The following is an 18,296-nucleotide window of genomic DNA, read 5'->3' on the forward strand; positions in this document are numbered from 1 at the left end:
AACTCCACTGCATCCTGCAATACAATTTGACTTTGGCTGCCTCTGTCTTTGTCATTCTTGCACTGACTGCAACATTCCTGGCTTCTGAAATCCAAAAAACACAACCAAGCTCTGCAACAGCATGGAAAAATGCTCTGTGAAACCACCAAATTCCTAACACCACTGTGGACATGCCATTCTCGAAGAAAACTCATAACTTGTTTGGACCAGGCCCTGAGCAATCTGCTTGAAGATTGCCCTGTTTAAAGCTTGACTGTTGGGTGTCCCGAGGTCTCTTCCAACCCAGATTTCTCTGTGTGTTTAAGGGGCACCACTTTTAAGCAGCATCAGCTGCCACATAAGTATCAAAACTGTTTTTCCCTTCTTAATCCCACTGGACATAGAACATTCTTTTTCAGTGTCAATATCTGTCTTCATAATAGTGAGTGGGGATTTTACTGTCATGGGAGATGCTAAAAGCTGTTGGCACAGGAATTGTCAAGTTAAACATGACAGCTTAGAAAGAAAATCCCTACTATCTAACAGATAGGCAAAAGTACTTGAAATAAATCCTCAAATTGTGTTTAGAGGCTGCAGATCCTCAGTTTCCATGACTCAGCTGTATTTCTGGACTAACAGTCTTGTTGTAGCAGAATGAACTATTTTCTTCTTTCATCTTGCTGCACATTTCATACTTTACAATGCACTCTAGGAACAGAATGTGTGCTGCTGAATTGCCATATGGTATCCTGGAAACACAAGATATAAACTTGAATAAAGTCAAGGCCAAAAGAAAACTGTCAAATTACACTTTATTTGTATTGACAAGATAGGCAAAAGAAAGACTTTGTGTTCAGAGATACAAATCCATTATTTGCTGACAAAATGCCGATATACCCACATTGGGTATTTCCACTTTCAAGACAATACTGAGGGGATCTTTACCAAGCAACTCTTTTATCCTTGGATAAGGAAAATGAATGCCTGTGAAAATAGTTTCATATGAAAATTTGTTACCTGCTTGTGGCTCAAATTTTACTGTTAAGTTAATGATTGGCAGCAAATAATTACACTTGGCCTCAAGGAAAAACATATGTAAAACTGTAAGATCATTAAATAATAAGCATTAGCAGCATACCCAAAATACTTCTTGTACAAAGAACATTGCACTTGAACATACACAAGCATTTACCCTTATTTACACATTAGAATTTGTATAGAACAGCAAGACTGATATATACAGAAAAATAGTGGAAACCTTAACAGCCCCAGACGACAGAATATCTAGTGTTGACTCCTTAAATTTTCCATACAGTTTCCCAGGATGTCTCATGTGGTTTTTTTCACTACCTACTATTGCATAAAAATAGACTGTACAAGAAGGTCAGTCCCCAGTTGACACTTCAGAATATTTCTATGTACTATTACATGTTCACTGCACCAGGGAGCAAAGGAGTCTAGGTCAGCTCCTCATGAAAACAAAGAGAACTTGACAGGTGCTATCTACTTACTCACTGTGCCTTACCTTGTAATACATACTGAAATCACTTGGCTGTGCAGTAACTACCCAGTGAGTTCCAAAGGCAATTCCCTACCACACAGGATCTCCCACTGTCTTGCAAGCAATGAAATTAATTTCTCCCTGCTTTCTGCACTTGGGATAAAAATGTACCACTGGATCTCTCTGCTCCTGCTGCCCTCTTGTTTGGAATTTCCTTTTGGGATGCTATCAGTTTCTCCAAAGTGATCCAGTGTTAAATTCTGCATCAGGTCCTGATTCTGAACATCATCAAACACAAATGTAAGGGCCTGTGGATATGTCTGATACCCCATGAGCACTCTGTCTAAATCCCGGATTCGTCTTCCATCTGCAAGCTGGTACTTGTCTCTCTTTGGTGGCTCCTTAGCAAATTCAGGTAGTGGGTAACTGATATAATCTTCATCAAAGAGGAACAAATCAGAGCTGGTCAGTATCAGTGTTTTAGGTTGAAGTGAACTAGTGTTCTGAGCAGATCCTTCAAAGTGATTTACTTGAAATGCCAACACATACAGGAGGATGTTGAGGGATGGAAGATTGGTCAAACCATCCATCTTCTCTGCCACTAGAAAAGCAAGGTCCCCAATTTCCTCTTCATTTGGATAAATAAATTTTACTCTGCTAGAGTGAATCAGTTCATAATTCTCCATTTTTCCTGCAAGAAACATACATTATTATATCTCTATTTAGTGCTATACAATATTTTCTTAATGTACTAGGATAAACAACAAGCAGCTTGATAGCCGGTTGTAGCCGGAAGAATTTCAGTTTTGTATCTATTGATACATGGCTTTTGCCTATAAACAATACTGGAAGAGCTGTATTTGGATTGCAGGTCTCTGCCAGAGTCCTTCTTGCATTACCAACACACTTTTCTGCAAATTTCTAACCATCTAAGTCCAGGGTGAAAGCAAGAAGCCGTCACTAACTTCACTTGTGCAAGACTCTTACATACATTTAGCAATCCTGCTCACATAAGGCACATCTAAGATAAATAAAGTCAGAGAGTTTAGTTGAAGTATCTAATAGGAAATGACTGCTGCATAAGTGTCCCTCAAGAGAGTTTTTAATCAGAACAGTTTAGGTGAAGCCTTGAGTATGATGCCTAAATAAGTCATACCATGTAGAAAAGACTCACCTGTGTTTTTACTCCCAAATTCAGAGTAGAAGTCCTTATCTACTGGCTCAGGTGAAGGAGTGCGTGCAAGCAGTGACAGGACTGCCATAAGCTGCTGTATGAAGGTGTGAGTGTTGTAACTGTCTCTTGTCAGGCAGGTGACAATGTGATCTGCAGAATGCCCTGAGGAAAACACAGAACATAATTTACTCACTGTGGCATTACCATTTCTTGAACCAACATGCTACTGTCATCAGAAAAGATTTTTTTTAAGGATTATTTCTCCTGAGAACATGCATCACTATTCAGAAATCTTCCAAATTCTTGAAAACAACAACAGAATCCTTACAAATCCCTCAAAAAATACGTAATTTTTCTTCATTTAAAATACAATGTATACTTATGATTCAAATCTTGCTCTGGGGATTCAAGAAAAAGGAGCATCAGAAAACCTCTCTTCCATCTCACTAATAAAGACACAGATTCATCTCAAAAGACTAGAACAAAATAAAATTGAAAAAAGCTTAAAGCACAAGATGTACTCACCAGTAATTCGGAAGTATTGGTCAAACAGGCCAACATTTACTGACTGCAGATCATTAAGTTTTAGCACAAAGCAGCAAGAGAGGTGGAAAGAACTGTTTTCACAGTCTGAGTTTTCTTTGTTCCAAAAATCTGTTAAAGTAGCATGCATGATAAAAAGGTAGAAAGAAAAAGATTGTTCTGTCCATAAGCATAATTTTTATATTACAATCTAATACCTATCTGACAATAGAAGAAATTAAGAAAAAAATGGGTACAGTGGCTGAAAATTTCTCAAGCAAAATACAAATAATTTTTATTAGGAACATTTAAAAAATTATTTCTCACACACCAGATTTAAATCAACACATGCACTAATAACACACTTTAACTGAATGCCCACCATGAGGTTCATTACCTTTCACTTTCCATTTTCATTATGAGAGGGACTATGAAATGACAGGAGAAAAGAACAGATCCCCATGGCAGCTAAAAGGGTCTGCCTGAGAAGCAGACATGACTCAAGACCCTGTTTTTTGAACATAAAAGCCTTTTGCAAATACTGACACCTTCAACTAGGAGGTCTAATTAAGAACAATCACCAAAATTGGTTCTTAGACTGAGGACAAACACAGAGAGGGATCAAGCTGGTAATGTGATTAAAGGATCAAAGTAACTATTTTACCTGACTGGTGCTCATCTGCATGAATGAAAGAATCATCCAACAGAAAGTAAATAGCTTTTGTTGAGAGAAGCACACAAGCCATCACTTCCACACTGGGAGTCTTGTAAAACAGAACTGAAGACCACATGAGGTGTCTCAACTCTTCATTTTCCACCTAAGATGTAAATTTTATTTCATAAACACATAAACCTTGATATTTCAGACATTTCATCACCCTAGAGGCAACTTTGAACCCCCAGAGAAACAACTTCAAGATCTTAAGCCTCTGAACATGCTCTGGTCAAAGAGAGGTAGTTCACCTCAAAGCTGCCAAATGAGGCCACAATGGCCACTGAAAATATCTTGTGTTTATATAAGAAAATTATTTTTCTGTTATAAGCAAATTATTTCTTGCTTTCTAACCAAAATTAGGAAAAATACAGAAAAACATCTCATTTATAAGAAAGACTTTTTAGGGCAAACACTGCAGGCAAAACTTTAATCACCAGCTGAGCAGTGGCCTCCCAAACCTCAAGTCTGCTGAGCCTTTAGGTGTTTCTGAGGGTTGGATTAGACCCTGGAGACAGGACATGAGCACAGCTTGCCACTGCAGCTGCTGCTCAAACTCAGCATCTTTCCAGCTTCTAACTTGATGGGCTTACTGTGAACCCTGCAATGAGTCACCTGCTTTTTTAATCACTTCTCCTGATATAAAAAGAGAAGGACAGCTTGTAACTGTGCTTACTTGAAACATTTGGAAGAGAGGTAAGGGAATAAGAAAAATGTACCTATTTCTCAAGCTTTTCAATTTGTACTCAAATCACAGTGATTTATCACCCAAAAAGCCACATCACCGATTTTGGGTAATTGATGATGACTTTTCAATCTAATGTTTTTCAGAAATCAGGTTTATCTGTTCATGTTTCTGGAGTACCTGCAGTCATGCACAGTACTACAAAAACATGTCAGAACACTTACTTATTGATGTAGCTAAGAACCATGCCAAAATAATTTCATTCCTACTATTTTGCCATTTTAAAGAAAATAGAGGAACATTCTTGGAGCAATCACATCTTCAATACATAATCAGCATACTCACCTGTTCAGCATCACAGATCTTGAAGGCAAAATATGCCTTGCAGGATCCCAGTTGCTATAGCAGGGAACCCAAAATGGAATAACACACAGATTCCTGATCAAAATGTTTTCAGGTTTCTCAGAGCCTAATTCTTGTGGCTAAATTTGATTGGGAAAGTTTTTATAGATACTGTATAGTACAGAAAGGTCACAAAGCATATTTTTGTACACTTGATATAGATATGATACCTCTGCAATGTTGCTGTGGAAAAATTCAACCAGGGCTCTTCCCTTCAGCCCAGCCACATACTGCAGAGACACAGAAACATGAAGGTGAACAGGAATCTGGTTGTCTTCTGTTATCTTCTGCATAAGAAGTTCAGATGGGTATAAGGATGACAATGTCAGATGAGGCTTGCAAAAACTAGAAAAGATCCAGAACACAAATAATCAAAATGTAAAGATCTACACAACTTTTTCCCTTCAAACATATATGTATTTCATTCAAAAATTAAAACCAGGTAACTTAAATTTTTAATAGTTTAAATTATTTATATCTTGACCATAGCTGTCGACCTGCTATGACCTCAGCCTGCAGGCACATGAAATAGGAAGCTTCTTTCCATCAGAAATTACATTTTACATTGCAGAAAAAAAATCTGTCCAGAACAACCATTCACACTTACACCAGACTAGCACAATGCAGAAGTATTTCATCAATACTAGAGTCCAAACCCAACCACAATGACAGCAGCAAACACAGGGGCCAGGCCACATCAAGCACTGTGCCAGAGACCTTTCACAGGAACCATTACCTGGCTGCCTGACCGTGTCTGTTTGCCTCCACAGCATGATTTCTTACAGCATCCAATTTGCTTGAAGCTTTGAAAATAATAATGGTCTTAACATCCTGGAGCAGTGTCCTTAGAAGGCTGTAGATTCTTAGAAAGTGGAATTTCTCATGAGGTAGAACAAACACTGCTGTAACAAATCTGTATCCAACAAGCAACTCCAGCACGTGTCCATCCAAAAATGAACCCTTCTGCTGCGTGGCACCGTGAGTTGGATGCAGCACAAGTGATGCCAATGGAATTCTATTCAGCTTAAATACACTTCCCAACTCCTCTGTGCCTGCACATTTACCTGGCAGTAAACTGAAATCCACCTTTACTATGTACAAATGCTGGGGCGTTAGAAATATCCAACAAGGATGGACCACACAGGGACTCTGGTCAGAGGATTTATATACTGAAGAATAAAGTGCAGGACACAAAACATTCTTTGACCATTCCTTGTTATTGCCAGCTGACTCTGGTTGATGCAAGACTTTCTGAACATTGGTTTTATTCCCATAAACAAGATATGTTGGGAAACAACCTTTTATTTCAACATCTTCAGCTGAAATGCAATTCAATTCCATAAGCTGACAGAGAAATTCTTGGAGATTTGCTTTTCTACAGTACCATGTGGAGCTTGGTAACACTGATGTGTAGTGTTGAGAGCAACACGTTTGTAAACAGGAATAAAAGTCTTGAAGATTCTGGGAGTCTGAAACAATAAACAAGCAGTGGTCACTGTTTTTCAGCTTCAGAGTTAAACAGATTTCTGGCAGGAGAAAGCCAAATTCTATTAGATCAGTGTAGGGAAAACACAGTGTTAATTTCAAGGCTGAAGGGATGTGCTGGCAATTTCCTCTCAATTCCTGATGAGGAATCTCAAACACAGCTAGCATCTCATCGGTCAAAACCAAACAGGAAGCAAACTGTCTGAGTCCTTTATGAATGTGAATTGAAAAGCTCCAGAGAATTTTGACTATGTCAACACTCTCCACTGCTATGTTGTCAGATGATTGAGCATCCAAAGTAGCACTGAACTCAAAAGTCTGATCTCCTTCATGAAGTCCCATTTCAAAATATCCATCTGCTTTGTCTGTGGTTGTGGAATTACCCACAGGGCTTCCTTTATTCTCTGTGGGAGAGGGGGTAGATTTCTGCACAGCCTGCACTATCGAGGCAGAAAGGTGCTGGATAAAGTCTTGGTTGGTGGCAGTGTAGGACATACAATTAAAAGGCAAGATGATGGTGTTACAGGGGTCAGGCACTGCACAGTGTTCTCTCTCCAAACTTCAAAAGAGAGAAGAAGCCACAGTAAGTACAAACTTGAGTTTAAAAACAGTTATGGCTACCTACAATTCACGGTGCTGCTCCTCAGAACTTTGATATTTGCTCATGCTAATACAGTTAAATCAGTGTCATTTTGTAGAACACCTTTGTACTGCACAGCCACTGATTTTAAAGGCTGGTAGTGTGTAATCCTATAGAAAGTAAAAACTAAAATGTTTAACTCCTCTTTCCTTTCCCATCCCCAGTAAGCACAACCTCACAAGCTAAAGGACTAAACAATACAGCCATTGCTGGTTTTGAAACCACCAGCTGCATTCCAGGGTTCAAAGGTTAAAAACATATTTTTGGTTCAAAAAACCAGAGGCAGAATACAATGAAAGAGACTGTTTTGCCTTAAAGGCTGTGTTTAAGAAAACAGATTACACTGTTATTACCCAAAAGCTAACAAGGATTTAAACCAGAATTTATTTATGTAGCTTACCACACATGATGACCACCACCATACTCTTTGCTTGAAGCCAATAAAGAGGCAGGTGCCTAAGGAGAAGAAAGTAACATCAGGAAGCTTTAAACAACTTAAGAGTTCATCACACATGAGAAGTAAAGTTAATGCTGGCTCATGCTTTTTAAGCTGGCCAAGTCCTGCTGTTTTCACAAGGAGCTTAAAAGCCATCCTTTGAGGACCAAAAAATACTGCTTGCTTTAGGTTGGGCATCCAACTAAGGCAGAAGAAGAATGAACTCTGCTGCTGACCTGAGAACAGATCCAACCTGTGACCCAGGCATTTCAGCACTCTACAAAGTTTTACTGAATTAGTGTAACATGAAGCCAAACACTAAGGGAACCTGACAAAGACCAACTACACTGGTAGCAAAGGAAGAGACACCAAGTCTTCCTGTCTTATTCCTTGAAGCCATGCGCATGAAGAGTGCTTCCAATAGCACAAAAGAAATCACAAACCAGAAGTTATCAGACAGGAGGAGATTGAAGAAGACAAATTAAGGCCATTGCCTATTGACAGGGAGAAGGTTCTTCTGCTCTACAAGCAAGAGAATCACCTTTCAAAAACTGATACTGTAATATGATAAGACACAATTCTTACACTCAGCATCTAAATGGCTACTAAATAATGGTATACTAGTACTGGGTAAACATCTCAAAGCGATAGTGGCAACAGTTCTCTGCAACTCTGGTAAACTTGGATTCTGCATTTAATTTATAAGCTGGACCAAACACCCTTGAATCAAATTTGGGGCTGCCTCCTCTTCCACTAAAATAGCTCTGAGAAGCAAAAAACCCTTTGCTATGGATTCCTATGATAATCTAAGTTTAACATCAGAAATAAGTTTGCAAAAGCTTTTTAAAATACTATCATATAAACAGAAGTGTGGCAATTACCTGAATTTTACATCTTGAGTCTGGTATTTCAAAGCATCTCTGGGGAACTGTATGGTCTGTAGGAGTCAAATCACTGGATTGCAAAAAACTGCTGGCTAGGACTGTTTCTTCACAAATTATTTCTAGAACAAATATAAACAACTCTTTAAATCACTGAAGTAAAACAAAAATAAATGTCTTATAGTATCTGCCAATCAGGTGGGATTAAAACTGTATAATCAAGATCTAATCATAAATCATTAAAGCTAAAGGATATCTTCACACAATAGCCAGGACAAAAAAGCAAGCAGAATTTTAGTTTAATTGAAAAAGACTGCTACAGCTTCTTTCTCAAACTAACAATCAATTTGAATCTCAAATTCTGGTGTAAGAAATCTTGACAGAGTTCAGTTTTAACAGAACTAGTCAGCTGCTAGGCTGGCAGGGCACTCTTCATGAACTTTGTAGCATACTCCCAAATTGCTGCAAGCTTCAACGGGACAATATCTGTAATATCTGTGTACAGCATTCAACCAGACTGAGAAGCTCTGATCTCTCAAATGCCTCTCAAGATATTATCTCACCTTATTTGGAACCTTTTTCACGGGTTCAAAGCTGAATCATCAGTAAAAACTTATAATGAGTGAATACAAGGCAACATTCGCAGGGATGTTTGACTTTTTGTCAGTTTGATATTCACAGCATTGAGCTGACACAACAGAGCAAATAAATTTTCAGTATTGTCACTGAGCCAGCCAGCTCAAGTATTTAAATATGGAAATAACCAACAAAATTACAGTGTGGACCTGTTTCTGGCTTGAGTATAAAAAACCTGTATGCATCTTTCTGGATTGATGGTAAAGTTCAGCAGATTACACCAAGACATCTCATGGCCAGAGGAAACACAAGAGGTATTTATTACTTGAACAAAATACTGCGTTAGCAAGAAGGAAACTCAAATTGACAGGAAAACCAGAACATGACAGCATTATTTTTGATTTTCTGTTTCCTATATAAATATTTAATCTTTTTCCATAAGCCATTTCCCAATGACATTAAGAATGAATAATATGTTACGGAAACAGATGGTGTCTAGAAAATGCAGAGAAAACAATTCATAGAAACAGCAAATCAGGAAATTAATTCCATTATTCATGACTTAAGGTCTAACAGTGAAACTAATTGCTTAGCATATTTCCATTTTCTTTAAAATAGATTTCTCAAAACTGGTATTTTGAAAGCAACCCTTCATAGTTCGATATGTAGCAAATCATACATTTTTATTGTTGAAGCTGAGAAACAGCCTGCACAGCCCTCATTTTCCCATTTTTTAAAAAATCCTTCCCCAAAATTTTACTGAAAGAATTTTATGGAAAAGGACTACAGTAAATAAACCTTGACTCTTATACCACTCTATAGAACTCCTAAGTCCTTTAGAAAAATCTGTATTTTCTTTTCTCCCAAGATTTGTTTGCTCCTAAACATTTACTGTAGTAGAAAAAAATCTATTGATAAATAATTTAAACAGTCCCAGGGGTTGCTGACATATATTTTTACAGGAAGTCCTGTATAAAACAGCAGGTTGTTACATAATTACCGAACTGAGACAGTTTGTCAAGTGCTTAATATTTTAAAGCAAGCATTTACTTGATTTTGGAAAAACTGGCATTTTTTTCTGCAGATGAAAAATTATCTAGAAGGGCTACAAAGGCAAAGTACATAAATAGCAACTAAATGTGTATCTAGGTGTCTGCCCCTTAATCAAATGCTGTCAGAACAGTTTCATTTTTCTAGAGTGAACAAAGAAACCTCTGCTGATTCTGCAGAAGTCACAGCAATGGACTTTTTCCGAAGATCAAGCTCCTCAGGAATGCTCCTCTCCCTTATCCACCAATCCACTGTTAATGGCAAGAGGAAGCTGTGCCACCCCAAGAAATTAAGATAATCCCTGCTCTTTTAGATGGGTATGAAGTCTTCTCTCACTATGCATATTCTACTGCACTTTTCAATCAGAAAAAAGCCAAAACCAGCAAGTATTTTTATCTCTTTTTCTCAGTCACAAGTGAATATTCACATAAGTCAGTCCGATGGGCTAAAGAGGAAAGTTAAGTCATTCTTCTAAGTTCCTAATGCAGCAGGCACATTCACTTGAAACACAGTGAAAAAACTTGAGGTGAGGTCAGCAGGTACTATAGAGCACAACAGATGTGCTGAAATCACCAGCTCAGCCAGAACACTAATCCCACAGGTGTCTTTTACTCATCTCCTTTCTTTATCTTCCCCCTGGTGTGACAGAAATGCACCTCTTGCAAAAAGCACTAATGGAACATATGCTGCTTGAGCTCACATTTTGCAGACCAAGAATGGCTAGAGTGAAACAGTTTAAAAATATTTCTCAGTATGCCACAGTTTTGCATTAAGGCATGACTCTAAACCTGGAAATGGCATCATCTGCAGGATGATGCAGTAAAAAGTCCTGTATCCAAACTCTCACTTGAGGTACTTAACCACTACTGGGAACTACAGGCCAGTTTTGCTGAGTCACATTCCATACAACTTTCACTTTCAAAGCCAATTCTACCATGTCTTTGTGCTTGTCTTGAAAGCCCTAAATCCATGCACATAATATTCATGTATATCAATGCAGCTTAGAAAAGCAGAACCAAGAGGCTCAGCCCAGCAGCACGATACATACATGATTACCTTGGCTGGAGCTGACAGGACGAGGCAGAGAGGGAGAGGAAGGACGAACAGTAAGAGAAGAACAGTTTGATTTGGAGCTGGCAGCAGTGAGCCTGGAGTCCTCACTGATCTAATAAAGAAAGTACGCAGCAATTAAAGAAAAAAACTAAATACACAGGACACATGAGATCCTGAACTAAAATAAGTCCACACAAGCTTTCTCAGTTTTAGTAAAAGGAAAGTTAGTGCCAGCTTTTTTATTTTTCTCTTTTTTTTTTTTTTTTTTTTTGGAGGGGCGGTGGTGGGGGTGGTCACCTCCTCTAAGTCTCAATTTTCACACTAGGTGGAATTCCACTAAGAATCCTTTTAGAGAAGTCATTCTTATCACTGACTAACCACTGTACTGACAGAATTGGCAGTGTCACAAGTCAAAACAATGAAACCAGGATTTCTACATTGTAGGGACAGACCCTCTTCGTTGTCTCTACGTTGATTTCCAAAACAAGACTAACCAACTACACAGCACACAGCCAGGTATGAGGGAAGGCAAGGAGAATTCAGATTTCTGATTCTCTCCCACTGCTGAATACCCACAGGAAGAAAGTTTGGGGAAGTAATTTCAGTACTCTGCAACACAAGCAGTAAAATCACAGCTCTGCAATACTTGTGTAAGATACAAAATATGGCTGTTAAGGTCAACTGTGAATTCACTGTGTACACCATTAAGTCATTTTATCTTTTCCTCCCACTTCCTCTCTCCCAAGCCAGCTCACAAATAGAAGGTCAGATAACTACCAAAAATGCATTGAAAACTAAATAGGAAAAAAGAGGCAACATTAAAAGTTCATATCACATTAAAACACAAAGCATAAAAAGTTTGATTTTCACAGAATGCACTAAATGCACTTTTAATACTAAGGAAAATTTAGTGCATTCTGTGAAAATCAAACTTGAAGAAGTAATTCTGTAAGCTTTTGTAATCTGCACATTCTACTACTCTCACAGCACCAGACTCACCTTTTTATCAGAGTTGCTGAGTTTGTATTTCACCTCCTTTGCTTTTTGAATAGCTTTTAGCACTTCCACTGTGTCTAGTTCCTTTTCTGTGGTAACAATGTTATCCAAACAAACCTAAAAAAAAAATTAAAACATCTAAAAGTATTGCAAATGAGGCATTCTCCAATTTTTATTAACAGAATAATCAAAAACTACCACAGCTCAATGCAAACCAAGTGCATCTTTGTAACCATTACACAGAAACAATTACCACGAGACCTTGAGCTAATATCACTTTAATGCACACTCAGCAACATTTGGTAAGTTTAACACCATTTCAGCACAACAGTGTTTCAATATTAACAGACTGTTACCCGGTGAGGCAGGGTAAAAGCTCATTTAGATCTGGGAGCACAGCTGAGTAACATTAATAAGGTTTCACTCTCCAAACACCTTCTCCAATGCACGCCAAAAACTCATCAGGTTTTCAGAGCCTTTGCACCACTTCCCTTAACTGGCTGAAGAGAGGGTGAGAAGAGCAGCACTGGGACTCACCTCTGAGGCCCTATCTCCAAACTGAGCAAGGACTTTGGTGCGGTAATCAGGGATGATGCTCAGTGGGTTGCTGGATAACATCACCTTCTCCAAGCATGGCAGGCTGCCGATGTTTTTTACTTCATCAATCTGAAAGTATTTGAGAATAAAAGCATGAACACAGACTGAGCATTTCTTCCATGGATTACATACAAACAACAACCAGGAAAAATCACAGCCACTTTTATTTATTTGCAGTTTGATCCACTATAAGAAATGGCTTCTGATCTAACACACATTTTGACACCAAAAGTCAACACTTACCTGTTCTATTTTGTTGTTGCTCAGATCCAAGTTGACTAATGAGTACAGTTTGTTAAGACCACACAGCCTTTCCAGCTGATTTCCTGCTAAATTCAGAGTTTTGATGTTTCCCAGTTTTGTGTGAACACCTTCTAGTGATGTAAGTTTGTTGTAGGATAAGTCCAGGTGAACAAGGTTGTACAGATGCTACAACAGCACAGAAGATTCATGTCATACACCAATTAAAACTGAACAAAGATGCTATCTTATGGCTGCCTCATTTTATTGTGCAGCAGTGTTTTTTGGACACTACATAGCATGAAAGACATGGCCTGAAACTGTTCATTACAAAGGTCAAAGCCTGTAGAAATGGAATTTCCTCCACTGCATTTTTACCAACCCACCCATACAGCTGGCAGTGAATGAATTTAGTTAAGAACTAAATGTTGTATGTCAATATTGGCAAAGAAATTAAATTATCCAGGAGCAGTTAAGAAATGCATCACTAAAAGAGTACTTCATGTTACAAAGAAGCAGCTATTACTGTCCACGAAGATGAGCAACAAAATTCTGAAGCATGAAAATCAGTGTTCTAAGGTCTCAGCAGCTGGGTAAAAAATTCACCTTCAAACGCATCACTTACCTGTAAATTTTCCACCAGAGACACCCCATTGTGACTCAAATCCAGGAACTCAATCTTTGGAATTAATTTCTAGAAGGGAAAAAAACCCACATGTGTTAAATGCACTTTAGTTTTAAGTCAGGCCACACTTCCTTCAGTATCTGCTGACCAGCAAAAGCAATGGAGAGGTGTAACCCAACAGTCTCTCTTCCCAGCTTCTGGCATTAAGAAAGCATTCTGTGTGACTTGGGGCAAAAAAGAGCTGACTCCTGCTCATAAGAAAACCAGGTTACTCTGAGGGGCACCATTCAGTTTTAATCTGAAGCCTGCCTTCTTACCGAAGACAAATAATTTCTCCTAGCTAATCCTCACTAATTATAGATAAAACTCACTAATGCTGCTCCGGTCTTATCAAGCAGACAAACCAAGAGATTTATGCTACACACAAACTTAGATAAAGACAGTAGTACCAAAACCCAGAATAAGTCCATTACTGATGACACCAGCTAACAACTACAAGGTCACACAAACTTATAGAAAATGCATTTTAACTTAGAAATTCTTTTCCTTTTTACTTGGCGGTCTCAAACCTTGAACTTGATGCTAAATTCTGACATCAGTGTTTTGCATCTGCTTTATTTTGGTTGTAATCTCAGAATTTATTTGCCTTGACAGGCCAGTTAAGACCTGCACACAGACTTGAAGCATTTTAAATCTACATCACAAAAAATTATGAACAAGATAATTATGCTCCAATTCTATGATGTCTGGTTGAGCTACACATGTAACTATTTCCAGTTTCACAAGAGTAGCTCAAGTAAAAAGTTATGGTCATATTTTACCACACCCTTGTGATGAATGTTAATTTTTTTCTTAATAGCTGATTTACAAAATAGCTGATTGGCAAAATACTCCAAATTTTGTTTTTGTGCTTTTCATATTGTTTTGATGTCAAGAAAGCTGCCAGGCAAGTCACAGGTTTTCAAATATGCAGGAAACTCCAGCCTTGATAACCACCCCAAAGCTGAGCCATGAGGCGTTTTTTCTTTAAAAAAAAAATTTAAAAAAATTCTAATTGGCTCCTACAGCCAAGGCAAACAGTAAAAGCATATTTCAAAAAGTGAGAATTCATGGAAATGCCTACAGAACACAAAATGACAGAACTACTCTCCTTTAGCAAAGGAAATTAAGTTCTTATAGAACAAACCTCCGAAGCACTAACTTGGGTAGATAACCAACATAAAGTGCAACTGAAAATTCTCCAGAAAAAGCCGTAGAGCAAATCCAAAATCCTTGCTGTCTATAATGTGCCACAGATAAGTAATCTTTTTTCCACAAATTAAAAATGCTTCTTACCACTGAGTCATCAATTTCAGAGATGCTATTGTGACTCATATCCAAAGTTGTTAAAGTTCTCCAGGTTGGGATAATTGCTGTCACTGGACAATTTGAATCCAGTGCATCCTCTGGCTCCCACTGATCAAATTCAGAGGCTTCAGGCACCAGGATTTCCTATTTAAGAGAGGGACACCAACATTTGGCTTACATCTTCAGGGAGAGCTAATGGTTTTTGGAAACTGTCCCAACAATCCAATGTAAGCAAGCATCAAAAGTGTCCCTGTGAAGGGACACATCCAAACACATCCCTCACTGAAACTTGAGATTCTGTAAGGTTAGAAAACCCTTAGAATTCCATGGTTTTAAAAACAGAACCTGCAATAGACAGTACAGAAAACTCCATAAGGATATTTCCCCATTGTGCATGTTGGTTTTGCACATGCTTTGAACACTCACCAGAAGGAGGAACTTGCTCTTACCTTCATTGATGTTGCTGAAAATCGAACACTCAGTGTGGCCAGAGCATGTTTTGATGAAGTCAGCCCTTTGATAAGCTTTCCCCCACAATGACTGATCTATTTAAAAAAAAAAAAATCACATTACAAAGTCAGAAGTACTAGGACAGACAAATGAGACACAAAAGAGGTAGCTGAATCAAGCTCCAACAGCAGATTCTACAGCAATTTGCAAAGTAGTTACAGCACTTCCGTAAAATCTCCTGAGATTGTCAGGTCAGAAACACTGACACTTGGCAAAGATAAAGCAAGAAATTAGAGACATAACTAGACAAAGTGAAATTCAAACATTTATTTAAACAAAGCTTCTCCATTGACTTTACACCTGTCCCACGTGCTCAAGGTGAAACTACCCAGGGGACTGAAGAGGTCACAGCATTTTTACTGTTACCTAAAAGAGATCTATTTCAAGCTATGACTCTACCTACAGACACATTCATTTGGGTATCAGATGTCCTTTTTAGCATAAGAAAAAAGAAATGCCTAGAAAGTGAGGACACTAATCTAATGACCTGTAGTCAGCTAATTACACAGACTAAGTTTAAGATTACAAAGTCTTTTTTTCTGTAGCTCAGTTTGAACCAATATTACTGAAAATCTGCTACAGCATCTGTCCAGGTCATTCTCCACAGACAGTCACACACATTGTGCAACCATGAGAGCTGGCACACTTGCTGGTGTATCAGGAAAACCACAATGAACTGACAGAGATTGAAAAATCTCTGTCATTCTTGAAAAAATTCTTCCCAGATTACCACTGTTACTTTTTGGACAGCGCTTACTTTGGGATGAAAGTGTTCATCTAGTGTCAGCCAATCAAAACCTTTCATGAACATACAATTTCAAAAGTCCTCAAGATCTAAAATCTTTTCTCCTCACATTCATGCTCACAGAAAAGGGGAAAATTGATACAATTCTGCACTATCCTCTCTGCTGTGTTAGACTCTCTCACTCTATTGTAGTTTCTTTCCCATATGAGAATGACAATAAATCACTGACTTCAGAAATACACTTCAGTTCTCAACCAACAACTGTCTCATATCAATGAGACAATAGCATACATGTACTAGAAAAACTACAGCAGAAGTCCACCAAAAGTGTCACACAGATACTGCTAGAAACCCTGGTATTTCTATTGCAAGCAGAGCAATGAAAAACATCTGTAAATTATCAAGCAAGCAGCACCACACCCAAAAGGGCACTTTCACAAAAAAATTGAATGTCAGTGTATTTTCACAAATACTTGACATACTTTTTTTTCCCAAACTTTGGAATAGGGGATCCTACTATAACCACTTGTTAGTTCTTTAAGTAGTGGAAAGGCATTCAGATATAGGTTTTGTGTGAATACTGGAAACTCTTTTTTTTGAAAATACACACAGTGAAAGGTCTTCTAATTTAAATGTTGCATCCTTATTTCCAAAACTTGTGAAAAAACATTGTTTCACAAATGAAACAGTCCTCCTAAACTCTGCATTCCCCAATTCCAGCAGCAAATCAAAGCAGAGAATCACTAATTCTGAGATATAGGCAGCAGCCCTGACATTTGCAGAGTACATATGAGCAGTATCTCAGCCCTACCTCTATTTGATGAAGTGATTTGAAAATAGACAGATCAAAAGGCAAGAGATGCTCCTGAATGTTACTGGTTCCAAAAGGTCCCCCTGTTCCAGTGACCTGGCATTTAAGACATTAAAGAACTGAGTTAGTGTACACAATCCAACTTGTTCACATTCCAGACTTACACAGGCAATGGCCCAAGGGCAGTGGCTTGGAAAGACAGCCAAAGTTCCAATCAATTTTTCAAATATGAAATGATTCAGGACACTTGCAGGTTAACTCTTCAGGAAAACAAATACTAGTTGCTCCAGCTAAGTGCACTGAACTTGAAGTGCCACCTTGTGCTTGCATTCTGCAGCACATGGGGCATGCAAAAAGCAGTATCATAAGCAAGGCTGACCAAGGCTCCATTCTTAGCTGAAAATCAGAGAAAATTCACTGAAAACAACTTCCATGAAACCTGTGAACCCTCCAAGTCAGCACTGTTTTTATTCCACTACAAGGGATGAAGTTCAAGGCATTGACAAGATGGGTTTGAAGAAAACAAGCATTACAGTGATACATCAATAAAAATGCATCTGGTATTTCCATATGGTCATAGGATTCTGGCCTCAGAGCATGTCAGCAGCATAAAAAGCAGGTGGCTTCATTATGTTTGCTGAGAATAGAATTTTGAGAGAAAACTCAAAGGGTTTTCTCCGGTTTTATGCATCTTACAAGTTCTGAATGTGCCCACTCACAAGCATTCAGAAGGGCAAGAAATTCTGCAGATGCCGATTTTTCTAAACAATAAGCTCTTCTCCAGCCAGAAAATCCTCCCTTTAGAGGATTCTATACAGACAGAGGATGACAAAGGCAACTGAGGAGCCCCAGGAACACCAGCACAGCTGTGGCTTAGCTTCCCTGATCCACCATTTGATTTCAGCTTTGAACACACGACACAGTTAAAAGGCAGCTCCTCGTGCAATAAAGGGGCTAAAATGAGTTTTTGAGTCATAGCAAGCAGTGTTAAAAAAATTACTTTAGGGAAAGTCTAATTCATTTATTTGGTAGAAAAAAAAGTCAAATTGTCTCCTGACAAAAACTATCTGTTCTGAGGCCATTTTACATTTATTCTGAAATGGCTTTTTAGCTAGACATGCAGGGCCATCTATGAAACTGAGGCACTTTTTAGGGTTTTATTTTTAACTTTCAGATGCAGTCAGACAGTGAGAAAGGGGGCAAGATTTATATAGACGCACATATGCTCATGTATTCATATACAGTGGCCTACCTATAGTGCCTGCACAGAAAGCAAGGTTGAAGAGGTCAATATTTATTTCTTTACCCATCCCTACCGGCACCAAGCAA

At 38.4% G+C, this 18,296-nt stretch overlaps 1 protein-coding gene across 4 annotated transcripts in view; it reads right to left on the reverse strand.

Annotated features, from left to right (window-relative positions):
- Positions 1 to 774: 774 nt before the first annotated feature.
- NISCH (nischarin) overlaps positions 775 to 18,296 on the reverse strand; it is a 33,811-nt gene continuing 16,289 nt past the window's right edge. For 2 of the 4 annotated variants that reach the window (XM_084214724.1, XM_084214723.1), the window contains exons 6-21: positions 16,968 to 17,063; positions 15,351 to 15,446; positions 14,890 to 15,045; positions 13,555 to 13,623; positions 12,933 to 13,118; positions 12,630 to 12,758; positions 12,096 to 12,209; positions 11,100 to 11,208; positions 8,418 to 8,539; positions 7,501 to 7,556; positions 5,712 to 7,019; positions 5,146 to 5,320; positions 3,841 to 3,994; positions 3,180 to 3,308; positions 2,655 to 2,816; positions 775 to 2,171 (exon numbers count right to left, since the gene is read on the reverse strand). In XM_084214724.1, the coding sequence (XP_084070850.1) occupies positions 1,543 to 2,171; positions 2,655 to 2,816; positions 3,180 to 3,308; positions 3,841 to 3,994; positions 5,146 to 5,320; positions 5,712 to 7,019; positions 7,501 to 7,556; positions 8,418 to 8,539; positions 11,100 to 11,208; positions 12,096 to 12,209; positions 12,630 to 12,758; positions 12,933 to 13,118; positions 13,555 to 13,623; positions 14,890 to 15,045; positions 15,351 to 15,446; positions 16,968 to 17,063 (3,690 nt within the window). In that variant the 3' untranslated portion in view covers positions 775 to 1,542. Of the gene's footprint in view, positions 2,172 to 2,654; positions 2,817 to 3,179; positions 3,309 to 3,840; positions 3,995 to 5,145; positions 5,321 to 5,711; positions 7,020 to 7,500; positions 7,557 to 8,416; positions 8,540 to 11,091; positions 11,209 to 12,095; positions 12,210 to 12,629; positions 12,759 to 12,932; positions 13,119 to 13,554; positions 13,624 to 14,889; positions 15,046 to 15,350; positions 15,447 to 16,967; positions 17,064 to 18,296 lie in introns of those variants that run through there. The other 2 variants (XM_084214725.1, XM_084214726.1) reach the window with 2 other exon arrangements.

The sequence above is a fragment of the Fringilla coelebs genome (assembly GCF_963513975.1).
Source record: "Fringilla coelebs genome assembly, chromosome: 13".
NCBI lineage: Eukaryota > Metazoa > Chordata > Aves > Passeriformes > Fringillidae > Fringilla > Fringilla coelebs.